At 46.8% G+C, this 16,841-nt stretch overlaps 3 protein-coding genes across 3 annotated transcripts; 2 read left to right on the forward strand and 1 right to left on the reverse strand.

Annotated features, from left to right (window-relative positions):
* The first annotated feature begins 3,845 nt into the window (after positions 1-3,845).
* LOC120818258 (fibroblast growth factor 6) lies at positions 3,846-9,960 on the forward strand. Its single transcript, XM_040175189.2, has 3 exons — positions 3,846-4,686; positions 5,241-5,344; positions 6,843-9,960. The coding sequence occupies exons 1-3, from the start codon at positions 4,344-4,346 to the stop codon at positions 7,017-7,019; spliced, it is 624 nt and encodes a 207-aa protein (XP_040031123.1). The 5' UTR covers positions 3,846-4,343; the 3' UTR covers positions 7,020-9,960.
* A 906-nt stretch (positions 9,961-10,866) lies between these two features.
* Positions 10,867-13,262, forward strand: fgf23 (fibroblast growth factor 23). Its single transcript, XM_040175069.2, has 3 exons — positions 10,867-11,303; positions 11,401-11,504; positions 11,997-13,262. Exons 1-3 carry the CDS (start codon positions 11,069-11,071, stop codon positions 12,459-12,461), a joined length of 804 nt encoding a protein of 267 aa, XP_040031003.2. The 5' UTR covers positions 10,867-11,068; the 3' UTR covers positions 12,462-13,262.
* A 750-nt stretch (positions 13,263-14,012) lies between these two features.
* On the reverse strand, positions 14,013-16,700 carry tigarb (TP53 induced glycolysis regulatory phosphatase b). Its single transcript, XM_040175067.2, has 6 exons — positions 16,558-16,700; positions 16,226-16,263; positions 15,998-16,119; positions 15,603-15,680; positions 15,396-15,506; positions 14,013-14,854 (listed from the first exon to the last, which is right to left on the reverse strand). The coding sequence occupies exons 1-6, from the start codon at positions 16,668-16,670 to the stop codon at positions 14,435-14,437; spliced, it is 882 nt and encodes a 293-aa protein (XP_040031001.2). The 5' UTR covers positions 16,671-16,700; the 3' UTR covers positions 14,013-14,434.
* Between the last annotated feature and the right edge of the window lie 141 nt (positions 16,701-16,841).

The raw sequence follows: 16,841 nt of genomic DNA on the forward strand, positions 1-16,841 counted from the left end.
AACAGAGCTCGTGGCCTCGACTCTGCCTGGAAGGAGAAGTTGGTTATGAAGAAGGTGTGAAAACTGTCTCCATTGCTTTCAGGATGAATCTGCTCGTGAACCTGGGAGCCTAATACTCCACTTTATGCTTTACATGCAAACAGAAATGTGTTTGATGTAATGGGTCGACCCAGTCTCACAGCAAAACGTGTAATAGCTGCGTTGTGGATCAACGTTGTGTTGTCACGCTTGACAACACAACGTTTTAGTTGCAACGAGGTCACGTGACTATCAACTTCCCCTCAGCTAAAAACAGAAAATGGTGGACTGTCGGTCTATTATCTGTGTAAAACACAATATTTTAAGAAAGCATCAGCATTTCATATGCATTTCGATGGCATTTCTAGCGATAAGTGTGCGTTATATTTTCATAATCTTCTATCAGAGAATGTAGAAGACCTTCCGTTTATTAGTTTCTAGTGACGTAGTTGCAAGGCAATGTAAATGAATGTATTGTCGTAGTATTGTCACGATTTTGGGAATAAAGCGTGAGAATCTCAACGTAGCTGTTACACGTTTTGCAGTGAGACTGGGTTGAATGGGCTCATTGGCGGGTGGTATTATGGCAGTGATGGTCTTCATGGACCCTGAATCGACGGAGCTTGAATCTGCTTTGCACAACTGTACTCCGGACAGTTTTTTAGTACTGCGGGGTTCCGTGGATTGAATCCCCTGCTGAGCTCGCACACGTCAGGGGCGACACAGCTGAGGCTCACAAAACCGTTAGACCACATGGTGCCAAAGAGACGTTTTCACGTCTTTCAGCTCCCTCGGGACGCGATGTGATTACTGAGCTTAAACGCTGATCGATGGCCACGAAGACTCCATATCGCTTTCACTCTGTTTGCATATATACGGTATATCCCGACGTCATGAACGTAGAAAGTGCTGAGTCATTGCTACAGGGATTTGTAACCTGCGTAGAAGTCACCCCTGCTTCTTTTCCCCTTAGTCACTCCACGCCCGATTTAGCAGCAGGCCCATCACTCTCTGCACGAAGCCGTACCCTTGAAAAGATATTTTTACTGGGAACTTCTGACAGGCTGCTCCTCGTCTCCGCTGTGCGGCACAAAGCTCGACACAATAACAACGAAAGAAGCCGAACAGATCTCCTGATATGTTTCGGCCTCTGCGTGCGTGGAGGCACGGCAGTCAGTGTCAGGCTCCCGGTGGATTTGGCGCTTCTCCGCTGTGTGTCGCGACTTCACAAAGGAAAAAGAGCGGTGCGGTGTTTTTGGGGCTGATGAATTATTCATCAGCTTGTTCAGCAAAAAAAAAATCTGAGCCCCTTTCAGGGTTAGTATACCGTTACTATTTTACAAGACTCGGCTCCATAGGATCCAGTGAATGTTTGGGATCGATTCCGACCCCCCTGATTATGTAAAGTCCCGTCCCGTTAGTGAATAATGTTTAAAGCTTCTGCTGTCATCTTTAAGTGAAGGCCTGTGCAGCCGTGCGTCTTCTTTACATTGATGCACGTTAGGACTGAGTATTATTGCCCGTCTATGCCCCCCTATGTCATTCCAGGGAAATCCCCCCCCCCTCCATCTCTGGGTCTCCCCAGCTGTTGTTTCAATCTCTTCTTTTAAACTGCACGTTAATAAAACGGTAATCTGAAGAGCTTTGCATCTTCCTGTATCCAGTTACTTACAAATTGCTATTATGCACATACGCTGTTTGTGTGGCCATTCCCTCTGGTCCATATGTGTGTGTGTGTGTGTGTGTGTGTGTGCACTAACTAGATCATATACTTGCACACAAAGACAGCTGACCTGACCATAGTTAACTGCAGACCCTTTTGCTTGAAGCTGTAGTTCCTGGTCTTTGGCTCTAATATATTCAGACAAAGGATGTTCTAAAGGCAAAATCAATTTGCTGAGTAATGTGGGCAAGTTTCCATCGAGCTCCCTCTGGTTTCCCCGCTGTGACTCAGATGTTGGGTTTGCTCGACGCTCACTCGCTCAGGTCCCGTTAGCTGAAACCGTTATTTGACTAATCGATCAACGGAAAAAGAAGAAAACTGCAGCTATTTGTATTGTCGGCTTGAGGCGAAACTTGTCGACCAACTTGTAGGCGAACTGAAGATGTGGGGTTTTTAGTGAAGTGAGCATTTAGCAGGCTACTAGAGGGTAAAGAAGACACTGTTGCATCCTGGGAAATGTCGGACCCTTAACTCTACTGCTTAAATTTGACATGTCTTTGTTTTAGTAGATCGCTTTTGGAGCTCCACTAGTTTATGGAAGTATGTAATGTAAGACAAAAAATCAATCGTTTGCAAATGAATCACCAGTGAAAATAGCAGATAGCAGCGGTTCACTCATCACATTGCATCCATATTCATTCACGTTTACTGTTTATGGATGAGTGCATTTTGCTTCAGGTTTTATAAAGGAAAAAGCCGCCTCGGCCAGAATAACTGTATTAGCTGAATTAATCAGCGCCGTCTCATTAACTCTCCATTGATCGAAGTTACACTCTGTCAATAACGCAGTACTTTTGTCTATTCAGGTTGCCTTGGGTTGCATGGTCATGTGCTTACACAGCAAATCATTAATTTGCTGGTCCGGTCCATCCGCTCCAGTGGGACCAAGAAGTCCTGTCAGGCTCTTTAACTTCACATGTAGATTCCTCATAGATGAACTACTTCTACACGCAGTAATGTTGACGATGCAAAACCAACCTGTGGCTCACAATGTGTGACTGTCAACATGTACACATTCATGTCAGCATTTTGCCACAAACATATATCTCCACTTTGGAGGATAAATGAGTGTTTTGTTGGTTTTTCCATTATCGGTTGCTGTTTATTAGCAGCAAGGTCTCTCTTGTTGCTAAGGTGGTTCTTTAGGCACCTTGGCAGCCGAGAGCGCCTCGGGGCCCCGGGGGCCTGGTGCTCTGTGACGCGTAGGGAATTCCCCCGAGCATTCGTCTCCTATAGCAGCACCCCGCAGGACGGCATGCAAGCGGGAATGTGAAGCCGGGCAAACCAAGTGCACCCAGCTTAGACTTATTTAGATCTTTCCACATTTTAGATTGACAAGAAAAGGTCTTCTGTGATCTGGGGATTTGTGTCTTCTTTGATCGACTGCCGGTCCCTGACGTGAGCAACTCAAAAGCAACGGCATGCGTTTGATTTACGCATTTATTATTCCATTGGTGGCGGCATGTTACTTAACTCGCAATAATAACATACTCGCAATCTGACCAGGCAAAATATCTGGTTGTGTAAACTTCCCGATCAAACAGCCGTGGAACTGTCTGACGAGATTGACATTTGCTCTCATGTGACTCTCTGTAACTGTTTTTACACCTTCCTTCTAAATAAGGCAGCGGGCTGCCAGGACATATGACCAGCGTCCCAATTTGGGCTCCGGACACAGTATCCATCCTTCCATCCCATGATTGCTCAACGCCAATGAAAGTCAGACACACAGACACACACTCCCTCTCTTCAGCCATAATTAGCCGCAGGAGCACAGAGTAGGTTAAATTACCTTCACAATAAAAGCACGTATATGTTATTGACCATTAATTCATTGGAGGTGAGATGTGGCGCTAATCAACAGACTGATCTCTCCTGCGTATGCATTTTGTCATGTGACAATATCTTCATCGACCATCTTGAATACAATCTTCCTGGGTGCATGCGAGGGTGCAACTATTGCAATTTGTTTCATTTGCAGTTTGTAAGAATGATCGATTAATTGTCTATAAAGAGGCAAACAAGTAAACAAATGGGCTCCCAAAAGTCGACGCATGGATCCATTGGAGTCTGGGTTTTATTCTGAAAACGAACCACAGGAAACGGAAAAGGTTTGTCTAACGCTGGTGTGAAGGCGCAGCACCCCCCCCCCCCCAGCACCCCCTCATCATCCCTGTCAGAAGTGCTGCTCCTGCTGGGGTCCTGTAACTCTGTCCTGCTCCTCCTCCTCCTCCTCCTCCTCCTCCCATCTCTTACGTTTGATGGGGGGGGGTGCAGCGATGATGTCACAGTGATGTCATTGTGGGATGTGTGATTCGCTGGCTAGGTGAGCTGGTCTTGCGGTGAGTGGTGTCCCCTCCACGACCAGCGCGTTGCCTGTCCAGAGGCGCGGAGCGGCGAAACATGATCATCGCCAACGGCACCAATTCAAGCTCCGACGCGCTCCGTCCCTCTCCTGCTGCTCAGATCTCGGGCTATGGGGCCCTGATCTGCCTCGATCCCCAAACAAGCCTTTACCACCACCATGCCAAAGGACAAAACGCAAGAAGAGTTGCATTGATAGGGCAGGTAACTTTGACTACGTGCCCCAAGGGTAAAGTGGATGGCCATTGCGCAAAGGTGCCTCTACAGCATGTCCAGCGGGGCCAGGACGCACTGGACGCTACCAGCAGTTCTTGTACTGTGGACTTCTCTCTGGGGGATCGTTTCATCTTATCCGATTCCGAGCAGGACTAACGCGACTCTACTGGAAAGGAAGTGGGAGACACTCTTCTCCCGCTCCTATCTGGGCATAGCGGGGGGGAAGTCGGAGCTCAACTGGGAGAGCGACTACTTGCAGGGCATCAAAAGAGTGCGGCGACTGTACTGCAACGTGGGCATTGGGTTTCACCTGCAGGTGCTCCCGGACGGCAGGATAAGCGGTGCACACAATGAGAACCAATACAGTGAGTTGCATCCGGAGGAGGCACTGGACCCCGAAAATAGAGTGCGCGTGACCCTCTGCGCAAAAAGAAAGAAGTTAAACAGGGTCACTTGTGCGGATTGCATGATATTTAATAAGAGCCGCCGGCATGTTTAAAAGTTCCCCAAAGCAAAAAAAAAAAAAAAACAGCGTGCCGAGCCCTACATCCGCGCGGTGCCAAATACCCCCCCAAGCCCCCCCCCCCCCCCCCCAAACACGACATGAATGCTCGGGTCCGGTTTAGACGCCAACTTATTTTTACCCCGCGTCCCCTTTCTGCAGCAGGACACGCACACAGCACAACACGCAGCGCGCCGCGCGCACTCTTCATAATGTTTGTTTTTAACTGCAAGCGGGTGTCGCGCTGCGGGGGGGCTCCGTGAGCGGAGAGAGCATCACCCAGTCGCAATGCACCTGCGAGGATCCACCCATCGCTGCTGCTGCTGCTGCTGCATAGGCCAGTTTACTCCAGTTCACCTTGCTTCTCTTCTCCCCCCACCCCCCCATTCCCCCCCCACAACGCCATGTTTCCTCCAGGTCTCATAGAGATCTCCACCGTGGACCGAGGAGTGATCAGCATGTTCGGGGTGAGGAGTGAGCTGTTTGTCGCAATGAACAGCAGGGGAAGGTTATACGGAACGGTACGTCTGTGCGCAACTCTCTCTCTCTCTCCACACGCACGCACGCACACACACACACACACACACACACACACACACACACACACACACAGTGTAAGATGAGTTCACGTAGCTGCTGCATCCGTGGGTTTATGGGCACTGTTGTGTTATTAATATGCTCTGATGATTGGGGGGGGGGGGGGGGGGGGGGGGTTTCTGCGTCGGAATCTGTCGGTGGGGGGAGAGGAACGCAGATCTTTTATTTAATAATACTACAGTGTGAAAATATTGTGTTACAAGTAAAGGTCCTGCATTCCGGTTTGTTTTAGTAAAAGTGCGAATGTGTCAGCAGCAAAAATGTCCAAAAGTACTTTTTGGTGTAAGTATTTATTTATTGATTATTTTTTAAATGGTTCAAATGTGAAACGGTAAGATGAATGTAAAAGAGAGAGGCATTCAACATATTTGCCTCAAGCAGAGTAAACAGTATCTGTCAAAGGTTTGGACGCACTTTCTCATTGAATTGAATGAAGGTCCAAACTTTTTACTGGATAACTTCTGAGTACCACACCATGAAGTGAAAGTACCACAATATAAAAGTAATTACAGGTACAGGCCCAACACTCCAGTCCAACAAATTGGGATTTCGATATTTAAAGTAGAGCAGGGCAGTGAACCATGTCAGGGATTAATTGATATCATTGGAAAATGTATTCAAAAATAATGAATGTTCACATATTTTTGTAGTTTGTTTTTGAACGTCTTATTTTATGATCTAATAATTATTTGGACTAAACACCCCCAGGTTCCAGCAAATAACAAATTTAACCTTTCAGTCAACGTTCATTTGACGAAAGTCAAACAAAATCCACAAACCATGAAAGAAATCATCAGCAGGACAAATATTTAAGTATTGATGATGTGAAATTGTCTAACGTCAAACCTTAGTAAACGTATTCAGTCAAACCATTAGGCAAATACTTTACGTGGTATTTAATGTACCTCTGCTGTGGATTTATAATGTGTTTATTCATCTTTTATTAAGGAAGAACATCATGTTGCTCTTTCAGCGGTACGACAAATAAATAATGATATTCTTAACTTAATGTTCTGGTCACCAAACCTCAATACATTTTTGCCTTTGAGGATTGATACCAAAATCTGAGTCTGATTTACATATTTTGGAAAGTTTTAGGCTTTTTATTTTGGTCGTCCAACTGCGTTTAAGCTGTTATGTTTGCTCGTTTTCAATCAATATTTTATTAAAAACATGCAGCTGATGCGCTATGTGTGAGCGTGTCCCAACTCCGTTTAGCATTTAGCTGCATTGGTCCTTTGAATTCAAATTGTTGATATTTTATTGAGATATGAGGCTCGGGGGTCTTCTTCTCCTCCTCCGGGTTCCTTTGGCGAAATTACCTCCAAACTAAAGCTCGCGTTAGAAACCCGCACACACGCCGCGATGCTCGTCCGTCCTCGCGTGTACATTCAACTTTGGCCTGTTTTTTTTTTTTCCCAGAGAGCCTTCGTGGACGAGTGCAAGTTCAAGGAGACGTTGCTGCCCAACAACTACAACGCCTACGAGTCTTTTGTTTACAAGGGCTTCTACGTCGCCCTCAGCAAGCATGGCCGCGCCAAGAGGGGCGACCGGGCCACCACCGCCATGACCGCCACGCACTTCCTCCCGCGACTATGAGAGACGCTGGCAATGACCCCCCCCCCCCCAAAATTTGCACATGTGGATGTTCTTCCAGGTAATATAGAAACCGATGGACTGCGAAGGAAAACACATATTTATTCTATTTATATATGTATATATATACATATACATGTATATTTGAAAAGCTATCTTTGTATATGTACCGTGCTGCTTGTTGTTTTTACGGACGGGGAGAGTTGAAGCCTTCGCCTGTCTCACGTTACCTGGGTGCTTGCTGTAACTGAACTACGTGTCACTTCCTTTTTGGAGACGGAGGACGAGCTGCATCCTGTGCTTTTAAAGAGTGAAACGAATACTTTTTATTACCTCAAAGAACACTAGGTCAAGGGATGCATGGACTTCTGCTGAAAATGTCTGCTAGGTTTATGATTTTTTTTTTTTTTTCCCAAACCTTTTCGAGTGCTCGATGGCTCCCTGCTCGATCGTCCATGTCCTGCAGTGGGGGAAACTTAAATGCACTACCTTTGCTGCACGAAATGAAAGGTGCCTTGGTGTTCCCACTTGTGGCCCCCTTAAACTTGCATGTAAGAGACACCTGCTGGAGTCAGAAATAGGGCTGACGCTCCGCAGAGGGCCTCAGAGGGGCCGGCGGGGGGAAGAGGGGGGGGGGGGGTGGACTATCTCTGGTTTATTTTCTTTTCCGTAACTAGATCGATTAAGTAATATACAATCTGTGGTTGAGACCAGAGAGCGGTCGGCCATTGGAGGTGAAACGAGGCCGTGCGTTTGAATGTGTGCCGTCGCCAGCTGACAAACAGGGTGGAGCGCTGACCCGTCTCAGCGTGGAGGACATTTTCGTTTGGACAAAACGGGTCCACCGAGCGCCCGGTAGAACTACACCTCCACGTTGTCTCGGGCAGAGCTCCTGCTGCGAAGCGGTTCGCTGCAAGTTTTACCTGCCGCTGAAAAACGATGTCCAGTGTCCTTGAAAGCAACGCAAAATGTAAATGTAAATAGTTGCAAATGTAAAAGAAGAAATCAGGAGCTTTCTGCGCCGCTTTTGTCGCAGCTGCCTGAACGAGGCGAAAAGAGTTCAGGTTGCACATTTAGCCATCGACGATGGTGCCTGAATGTCCCGGTGAGACATTTGTCCCATTTTAATTAATCTCTGTTTGGTGGAGTCGGTGCGTGCCCTGGGATGCCCCCCAAACCCCACCACACCCCTGCTCGTCAGCGTGCTCTGCAGCAGCACTGCAGTGGCAGCAAGGTGTCCAGAGACTGGAGGCAGAGACTTTTGAATCCAATTACGGGTGAGCCAATGGCGTTCCACCCCGAGGGGCCGGAGGACGGCGCAGTCGGCGGATTGGCTGCACCGCAGCAATGACATCTTGTTCCACATTCAAAGTATCCTCACTCAGTTTGAGGATCCGCCCGCGCCGCTTCTGCAGCTGTTGACTGGAAAAACCGTAATCTCGCCGCATGCGTCCGTTCTGGTGGGTTTTTTTTGGGGGGGGGGGGGGGGGGGGCAGCAGGAATATTTAAGTCCAGGGAAGACGTATGCGAGGAAGCCGCCCTGCTGCCTTTGTTGTTCGTCACACTGCAGGAATGTGGATCTGCCAGGATGACAGGCAGCCCCCTCGACCGCCCTCGCCCATTGAGCTCTGTCACCCCCCCCATCGTCACCCGCCCCTGCTTGTCCCCCTTACCGTCCCCCCCTCTTGCCCGCTGCAGGCAGGCAGGGACCTTGGGATTCCAGCTGTAACCCAGGAGCTTCCTCCTCTCCTTTCAGCCTTTTTTAGTTCAAGGTCAGAGTCGCGGACCGGCCTTGGTCCCAACCCTATTGCCCGGGGGGGGGGGGGGGGTCGGCTGTGTGGTGAGGAATTTCAAATAGCTCTTTTTCCCCACAGGGAAACACCGTGTTTCATCCTCAAGCAGAATATGGTTCGGATGGCCTGACCTGCAGAGTTAATAATGCAGTGTGTGAGGAACAGGCAGAGGGCAGAGTCACGCAGGTCCTCACCTCTCCTGCTGCAGGACCTGCCCCCCCCGTCCCCTGGCCCCCGTCCCCAAACGCCTCTCGGCGGCGGCCTCACCCGCTGCTCGACTGTCTGTGAAGCACACAGTGACTCATAACAGTGTTTTTCTAGCAGACAAACCTCCGATCCGTGATCCGTATCAGGCGCTTGGAACGGGACTTGTTGCTGCTGCAGAGGAGGCTGCACGGAACACACTGACGTACACGTTGGGAGTGAATAGTCAGCGTATCTTTTTGGGGGGGGCTTAAGTAGTCGTTACATGCTTTGTCATTCTCGACTGAGGGAGCTGTGGAAGGAAGTGAACTTTGCGCATGCACAGCAACGAGTACTTCTCTCGCCAACCTCACAATCAAAGATGTCCGACATCTGTAGCAGGCAGCACCTTACTTGATTATAAACTAACGTTAAGAGTTGTCTCGCATTTTTCTGTCAAGAAATAGAGCTGGATCCCTAAAAAAAAAAGAGTGAAGGTCTGTGTCTGAAACGAAAAGCTCACCCTTCAGCTTTGACCAAAAAATGTTATCCAGAGTTCTCGTCGTCTGTTTTTTTTTTTTTCTTTCTTGTCAGAGATCAAATTTCAATTAATTCAAGGGGAGGAATATCTTTTTTTTTATTTTTTAAAATCATGTTTAATGTACAAACATGCCTGAGCCTCAAAGCTTAATTAGGTGTGTGTGCTCCATGTGTTTGTTTTTTTAAAGTCTTGCTTGGAAAGGGAGTGAGCCTCCCGTCTCCGCTCTCATATACCTCACCCTCTGCCTTAGTTTTGGTTTGCTGATGACTGTGAATTAAGACAAAACAGACATCAGTCCTTTTCTTTCTGAAGGCAGACAATGCTAAGTGAGGATATTAAAGTTTTTCCTTTTATTTTTGTACGTATGTGCTGTGCACAGCAGTCGACTGTATTCCTGAGATGACAATAAACGTTTTTTTTTTAACTGGTTGCTGGTAAAGTGTTGTTGTTCTCTCTGTTGGATCAGCTGATCTCTGATGTGAATGCGTTGATCGGTGAAAGTTGTAGAAGAAGTTGCATATTTTTAATAAATACGCAAGTATCATGTGAATTTCCCCCTAGAGATCAAAGTCTTATTTGTATCTATAATAATACTAATTATTATTAATAATCAGAATTCATTAGTCAATTATTATTTTGTGTTGTTAATCTGAAGTAACCGGACAAGTAAAAACATGGAAGATTTGTCTCTGAATTGTAGCAGACTTACGTACTTGAAATGATGTCAAACAACTTTGCTTTATGTGTGTGTGCAAATTAAACTTGAATATGATCATAATTGACTACATTTTGAAGTGGGTCTAATTTCCTGAATACAACCTTGTTTAATTATTAAGAAAAGTTGTTTACAGGTTTATAAGTACAAGAAGAAGGATAATTGCTTACTGAAATATAGCTTCAAGTGTTTCAAGCTGAAACTCCAGCATCCCAAATAAGTTCAGCCAGTGAGACAGAAGGTCCCAGCAGAAGATCCCCGGGTGATCCAGTGGCTCCCTCTGCTGGTGAGAAGGTCAACGTGTCAAATTGGGCAGGTGCGTGAAAGCAGCAAAGCCAAAGCAACTCTGACTGAACGTCCAGTCCACGTGTGAGATGAAGCTGAATGAACCACGAAATCATTCCTCCATCCACAATTCTGCAGTTTTCACCGCATTTTATTGCCTTCCTAATATGAATCCCATTATTGAAGCGCCTTATTTTAGTTGTCTTTAGTTTGTGGTCCGAACCAAAACTTTGTTCAATTAGGAAACGGCCTCAGAATAATGTTCAAAGCGGATGAGTCACGACGCGTCACCAAAAATAAGCGTCCAGTCTGACCGAGAGCATCGGGATAAACAGACAGAGGTGGAAGTGGCCCTTCCGCTGCAGCAAACCCGCACATCTGCTTTGGGGGCGAGTTTCTATTTTTTTTTCACGCAAAGGATGTGAGCAGGAGTGGCATTCAGGGGCCTTTAAATAGGGACCGTCTCCAAACTTTGGGTCAACAGAGCATCTGAAAACTCCAAGCAGCTGCAGAAAGCACCGGTTTGTTTCTAGGGATGGACGTCAACGGGAGACCGAGGATGAGGAAAACGGTGCTGGCGCTCTTCCTCGCAGTACTCCAGGGGTTTCCTCCCGGGGAAACGGCCCCGAACCCGTCGCCGCTGGTCGGATCCAACTGGGGGAACCCGAGGAGATACATCCACCTGCAGACGTCCACGGACCTGAATAACTTCTACTTGGAGATCCGACTAGATGGGACTGTGCGCAGAACTACGCACAGGAGTTCATATAGTGAGTTTTCCTCGTTAGGTTTATTTTTGGTTTTAAATGTGGAAATACGAAGTTGATCTTTTACTCTCTAATGCTCGTTGGCTTTTCTTCCTGACAGGTGTGATTTTACTGAAAGCTGAAACGAGGGAGCGCGTTGCCATCCTCGGGGTCAAAAGTAGCCGCTACTTGTGTATGGATGTGGAGGGAAAACCTTTCAGCTCGGTAAGCCGGTACTGCGAAATAAATAGATACAACTTCCACAAGTAATTCATGCAAATTCCTTATACTAACGTTTTGCTTACGAGTTGATGTATCTTGAAGCCAATGTGTGTTTTACGCACCGTTTTTAAACTTTTTACGCTCTTAAATATGTAATATTTAAACATTGCTTTATTTTATTATTTTTAAACAGTTTGATTCGGTGATTTCTGTTTGTACTAAATCGATCCAATAACGTTCTATATTTGCCAGAACTGCGGAGTGCTGCTCATAGTGTTTATCACCACTTGCTCTCCTTTTACGCACGTTGACTGACGGATTATTCATTGCGTGCGTTGCATCGCCGTTAAGGGAACAAACTGCTATATAACACTGTTATTGAAAATGATTGCATTGGATTAGATGGTCAGAATATTTGGAGATCATCAACGGCATCGTAGGACAAAGGAAATCGCATATTCCTTCACTGTCTCCTTGCCTCCTTCTGCCTTCCAGCCCACCTGCCTCAGGGACGACTGTCTGTTCAACCACAGGCTTCTGGAGAACCACCGGGACGTGTACTTCTCCAGCCGGACGGGCATCCTGTTCAACCTGGAGGGGTCCCGGCAGGTGTACTCACCGGACCAGAACCTCCCGCAGACCTCCCTCTTCCTACCCAAGAGGAACACGGTGCCGCTGGCGCGCCTCCTGCTGCACCGGGAGAAGAGGAACCAGGTGGTGGATCCCTCTGACCCGCACAACGTCTACCTGGGTCAGACCGAGGACGGCTCGGACTCCCGGGCCGCTCCGGAGGACGACGCCGAGCTGGAGGTGGAGGCGGAGACGGAGGTGGAGGCGGAGATCGGGGACGACGTGCGCAACGTGTCCCGGGAAACGCCGGTGGCCCCGTCCACCCACGACCCGTGGAACGTGCACTCGTCCAACCCGGCCAGCCCCCAGAGCGCCGGGACCATGGGCTGATGTCGGGGGGGTCACAGGGTGGGGTTTAATTCAGTTGAACCTCGTGGTCATAAAGGCTGTCCGTTCAGTCATCACTCATTTACCAAATGAGGAGACTTATTCCAGTTAGTTTCTTCTCACTGAGCTCCATATTGCTTGGATGAGAAATGGCAGTAAACAAATATTGAAACACTGTTAGATTATGTAATTGCTTAGCTTGCAAACGACGCTTTAGGAACTAACAAACAGTAGGAAGAAATCAGCTGGTTTCCCCTTTTTATTTTCCTTCTGCTGAGGTTTTAACAGCTGGTCTGAGAAAGCCATGTTATCTGAAGACGGACGCCTTCCTCTGGAGGGCTGGAGGCCTCGTCTACTGATGTGAAACCTTTACACAATAATATATATACATGAATATACCTAAGATGTGCATTTAATGTTAGGTTAGGTTTGATCTATATTTATATTTTTATCTGAGTTAAGTATAAGATGATTTTTTTTTACCTTTTCAAAACTACAGATCACTAAAACACCGCACTGTGTGTGTGTTAGTGCTTCTGTATTTGTACCATCCAGCTTACTTCATGACCTTTTACAGCCAATCCGAACATTTGCTATGTGACTTTTACAGGTGCCGGGCACCACCAGCAAACAGTAAATCCAGCCCCAAAGGATATTTATTTATTTAATTCCATTCCTTCGTTGTTATTTATGGTATTTATAAGAACGCTTTACAGTCAAAATGTATATTTTACAAAACACGGTTTGTCTTTGAATGTATGAGTTGGATTTGTTGACTGCTTGGGACCAAATAAACTATACAGGAAAGACGTGTGATGTTATTCATGCAGATGTGTACTTTTCTCTATTAAGCTTTGGTGTTCTAATTTGGTACAAACGCGCGCCGTCAGAACGGAAGTCACGGATGAGTCAGCAGGTTTAACGTCGACCCCGTTTCCCAGCGGTTCCCCTCGTTAGCTGAATATCCTGCGCTTTCACACCTCCAACCGGTTCACGAATCACTTCACTCTAAAAATACACCCGGGGCCATTTTTATCCAAACCAACTCTATTTGGGTCAACGATTGACCTTTGGCCCGTTTAACGTAGGTAACGTAAGGACATTCTAGGATGTGTCTACTACCAGGAAAACCACTACTTCCGAACCTTTTTCTCCCTTCATTCCCGATGAGTTAAGGACACGCGATGGGAGCGGAGTCTCTTTTAGTGTCCCTGCTAAGAAAAGTACTCACATTAATGACTTCAGTAAAAGAAACAATCCTACAAAGTCTTATCCATAACAAAGTGCTGTAATATACAATACGGGTGTATGAAGTAAGGTAGTGGAGTACATATGGTTTCTGAATTGTAGTGGCGTGCCTCTAACCTTTAAACGAGTACATAAGCTGAATAAATGTACTTTGTTGATTTCGACCACTGTGAGTCTCTGAGTTTCCTTAACATGGGGATTCCTGTGTGGTCTGAAACAAACAGATATTTAACTCATAAAGGACTTCAATGAGAAAAAGCAAATCTACACATTGAGCGACAAGGAATTGGACACGTTGGACACAAGTTGTGTAGTGAGCTTCTTGTATTATTCACGTGTGTAAAACTCACAGCTTCAAGTGTTAACACGTTGTATTGCACAATAAAATGAGCAGCATCAGAGGCGACGCGTCAACATGAAAATGCCACACGCACAGACGTATCGACGCCACATTAAATAGTTCAGACTTTGGCATGACATGATAAAAGAGGTAATAAGACATGTCCTCACTGGCATGCAGTTGGGACGATGATGACACTACTTGAAGACACAGTACTGCACTTATTCTTACTCGGCACACAATAAAACTCTATAGATTATTAAGTTAATTTATCAGGTGCATTAGTGTATTCAGTTACCTTTGGTAACTCGTATAGACCCTTGAGTCCTTGTGATTGTATCATTAGAGACTGCGTACATGTGCACGTAAACATTTCTGTCCCTTTCCACTATTCGGCCGCCGGGAGTTTTCCCAGGTGATCCTTCCTGTTGGTGAAGACGCAGCGGCAAGCCGCCAGGACGGGCCCGCCCTCGCCCCGGCTCAGGGTGAACACGAAGCGGCTGACGCCCGTGTTCGGCGAGGGCGAGAACAGCTGGGACATCTTCACCCCGGCGGGCAGCGAGCTCTTTAAGTCCTCCACCAGGTGCTTGACGGCCACGCGGATGTAAGCGCCGTGGCTCACAACCAGAGCGTGGACCGGCACCCCGAGGAGGCCGTCGTCCGCGGCACCCGACCCGGGGGCTTCGGCCCCGTTTGCCGCGCCTTCGGGTTCTGACGCTCGCGCGGGGGCGTCTGCCGCCGACCGGCAGTGTTCGTCCAGCATTCGCTTGAAAAGGACTTTGAGGAATTTTTTGAATCGCAGCTTTACCTAGAAGGAAGGCGACGGTGAGGCAGAGGGGGTTTGAGAGCGGGAATCACGCCGCTTTGTCCTCGTACTGCTAGTGAATAGATATATTCATATGGTGAAATAACACGGTAATATATCCGTTACTTGAGCCACTATTTTGATAATTGTTTACGGTATTGAATTCAACTTAAACAAGGCTTTTTATCTTTGTATTTAACGAAAGGATTACATTATTACATGATAAATAACGACCAGTCATGCATTACAGCCTTGTAAAAGGAACAACGTTATTACTCATGCAACACTACAGAGAAGATTTTATTTACATTAATTAGAATTAAGATTTTCCAAATTACTCTCTTCAAGCAATATTCATGAAAAGCCAACTACATTCACTTTTCTCTCCAGACTTGAGAAGTTTGAAGTGCAATATTCACAATGGCCACCGCGCGGCGCTGTTGCACAAGGAATTTCCTCTTGACCTTCCGAGCTTCAACGTGGCTGTTTTCAAACTCTCAACAATCAGCTTCCGACTGATAAGCCCTGACGGTGTCTGACTCACCTGGTCCAAAGTCTCTCCTCCTGGGGGGGTGTAGTCACGGCACGACTGACCTGCAGCGTTAGCCATGTTCTTCAGATCATCTTTGGGACGTCCTTCAGCGACACCAAAACCCTGCACCGAGAACAAAACCACAACTTGGGAGCTCAGAAAAAGAAACGGTCATATTCTAGGGATATTCGGACGTAGTCTGAAGACGACAGATCTCACCCGCTCTCTGAGTAACGGCTCTAAAACCATCTCAGGGCCAGAAGAATGAGTGCTGTTCTTCAAAATGATTTCAGCTGTCTAAAAGGGGGGAGATAAGGTGGAAATGACTCATTACTGACTCATTTATTAGTGCCAAACCGGCGTCACAACGCTGTCAGGATCTGTGAGTCAAAGACCGCAGGAGATGAATGTTCACACAACTATTCGATTAATGGATGTTCTGAACCTGCATCCTGTTTTTTCTTGCTCTTTTTGTCAGAGTGAGAGAAAAAAAAAGTCCTAATTTGTCTTTACCAGAGTGAATTTCTTTCAACATGCCGACAACACCACGCAGTTGTCTGACCTCTCTTAGTGTATCAAGTCTGATTATTTCACTACACCACGTGGCCACTTACCCGTACGGCTCGTTGGAGGTCACTGGCAAACACGTCGTTGAACGTGATGCCTCGGAGGTATCGTCCCACCGCGTCAGCCTGCTGGAGACCCGTTTCTGACAAGGGCGTGTCCACACCTTGACCTGAGAAGACGGAAACCGTATTGATCGGCGTTAATCGAGTAAATTAAAGTGTAGTTTTTCCAGCTGTAACACGCACACGTTAGATGTGAGAGCGGTGCGGCCGTACCTTGCAGCAGCTTGTCCCTGTTGTACTGTGTTTCCCCACTGTGTGAAAACATGGCACAACAAATCAATGTCAATATTTCATCGGTGACAGGATAGCGGTCATGTTTTAAGGCGTCTTGGTTAAGACTGAACCGCATAGCACACGCTAGCTAAGTTCCGGAAAACTTGTTTACCGGTGAACTCCGCACACACAACCACCGTGCTTAATAACACGCACACACAGGGCAGGAGAAACCGATTCTACTCTGTAAAACGCCATCATGTCATCAGTTCGTTCAAGCTCATGTTCTCTGGGAGTGAAGAGGTGAAATACTTCAGGAAATGATCACTTACTGTCGTACGAGCGTTAAACTAAATGTAAACATCGTCAGGCTGCTCCTGTGCTGCGTACTTCCGGGTTGCTTGAGTCGCGATAATGTGACGTAGCCTCGTGCGTCACAACGCATCTCGCTTTACAGCGCTGCGTAAAGAAAATTTCACACCAAATGTAACATCTCCAACTGATCTATGCAGTGGAATGGTTGTTACTTTAAAGTTTACTTTTATATAAAACACGTAGTCTTCATCTCCAATTAATCTGCATATGGTTTACTGTCCCTTATATTCAAAAAGGTAAA

The sequence above is a fragment of the Gasterosteus aculeatus genome, chromosome 4 (assembly GCF_964276395.1).
Source record: "Gasterosteus aculeatus chromosome 4, fGasAcu3.hap1.1, whole genome shotgun sequence".
In the NCBI taxonomy this organism is placed as follows: domain Eukaryota; kingdom Metazoa; phylum Chordata; class Actinopteri; order Perciformes; family Gasterosteidae; genus Gasterosteus; species Gasterosteus aculeatus.

Coding starts and splice junctions, on each gene's coding strand:
- tigarb (XM_040175067.2), bottom strand. CDS start 16,670: ATGCGTTGTGACGCACGAGGCTACGTCACATTATCGCGACTCAAGCAA. Junction 16,264..16,557: donor AGTTTAACGCTCGTACGACA/GTAAGTGATCAT, acceptor GTTTTCACACAG/TGGGGAAACACAGTACAACA. Junction 15,681..15,997: donor ACCTCCAACGAGCCGTACGG/GTAAGTGGCCAC, acceptor CCCCCCTTTTAG/ACAGCTGAAATCATTTTGAA.
- fgf23 (XM_040175069.2), top strand. CDS start 11,069: ATGGACGTCAACGGGAGACCGAGGATGAGGAAAACGGTGCTGGCGCTC. Junction 11,304..11,400: donor TACGCACAGGAGTTCATATA/GTGAGTTTTCCT, acceptor TCTTCCTGACAG/GTGTGATTTTACTGAAAGCT. Junction 11,505..11,996: donor AGGGAAAACCTTTCAGCTCG/GTAAGCCGGTAC, acceptor TCTGCCTTCCAG/CCCACCTGCCTCAGGGACGA.
- LOC120818258 (XM_040175189.2), top strand. CDS start 4,344: ATGGCCATTGCGCAAAGGTGCCTCTACAGCATGTCCAGCGGGGCCAGG. Junction 4,687..5,240: donor ACACAATGAGAACCAATACA/GTGAGTTGCATC, acceptor TGTTTCCTCCAG/GTCTCATAGAGATCTCCACC. Junction 5,345..6,842: donor GGGGAAGGTTATACGGAACG/GTACGTCTGTGC, acceptor TTTTTTTCCCAG/AGAGCCTTCGTGGACGAGTG.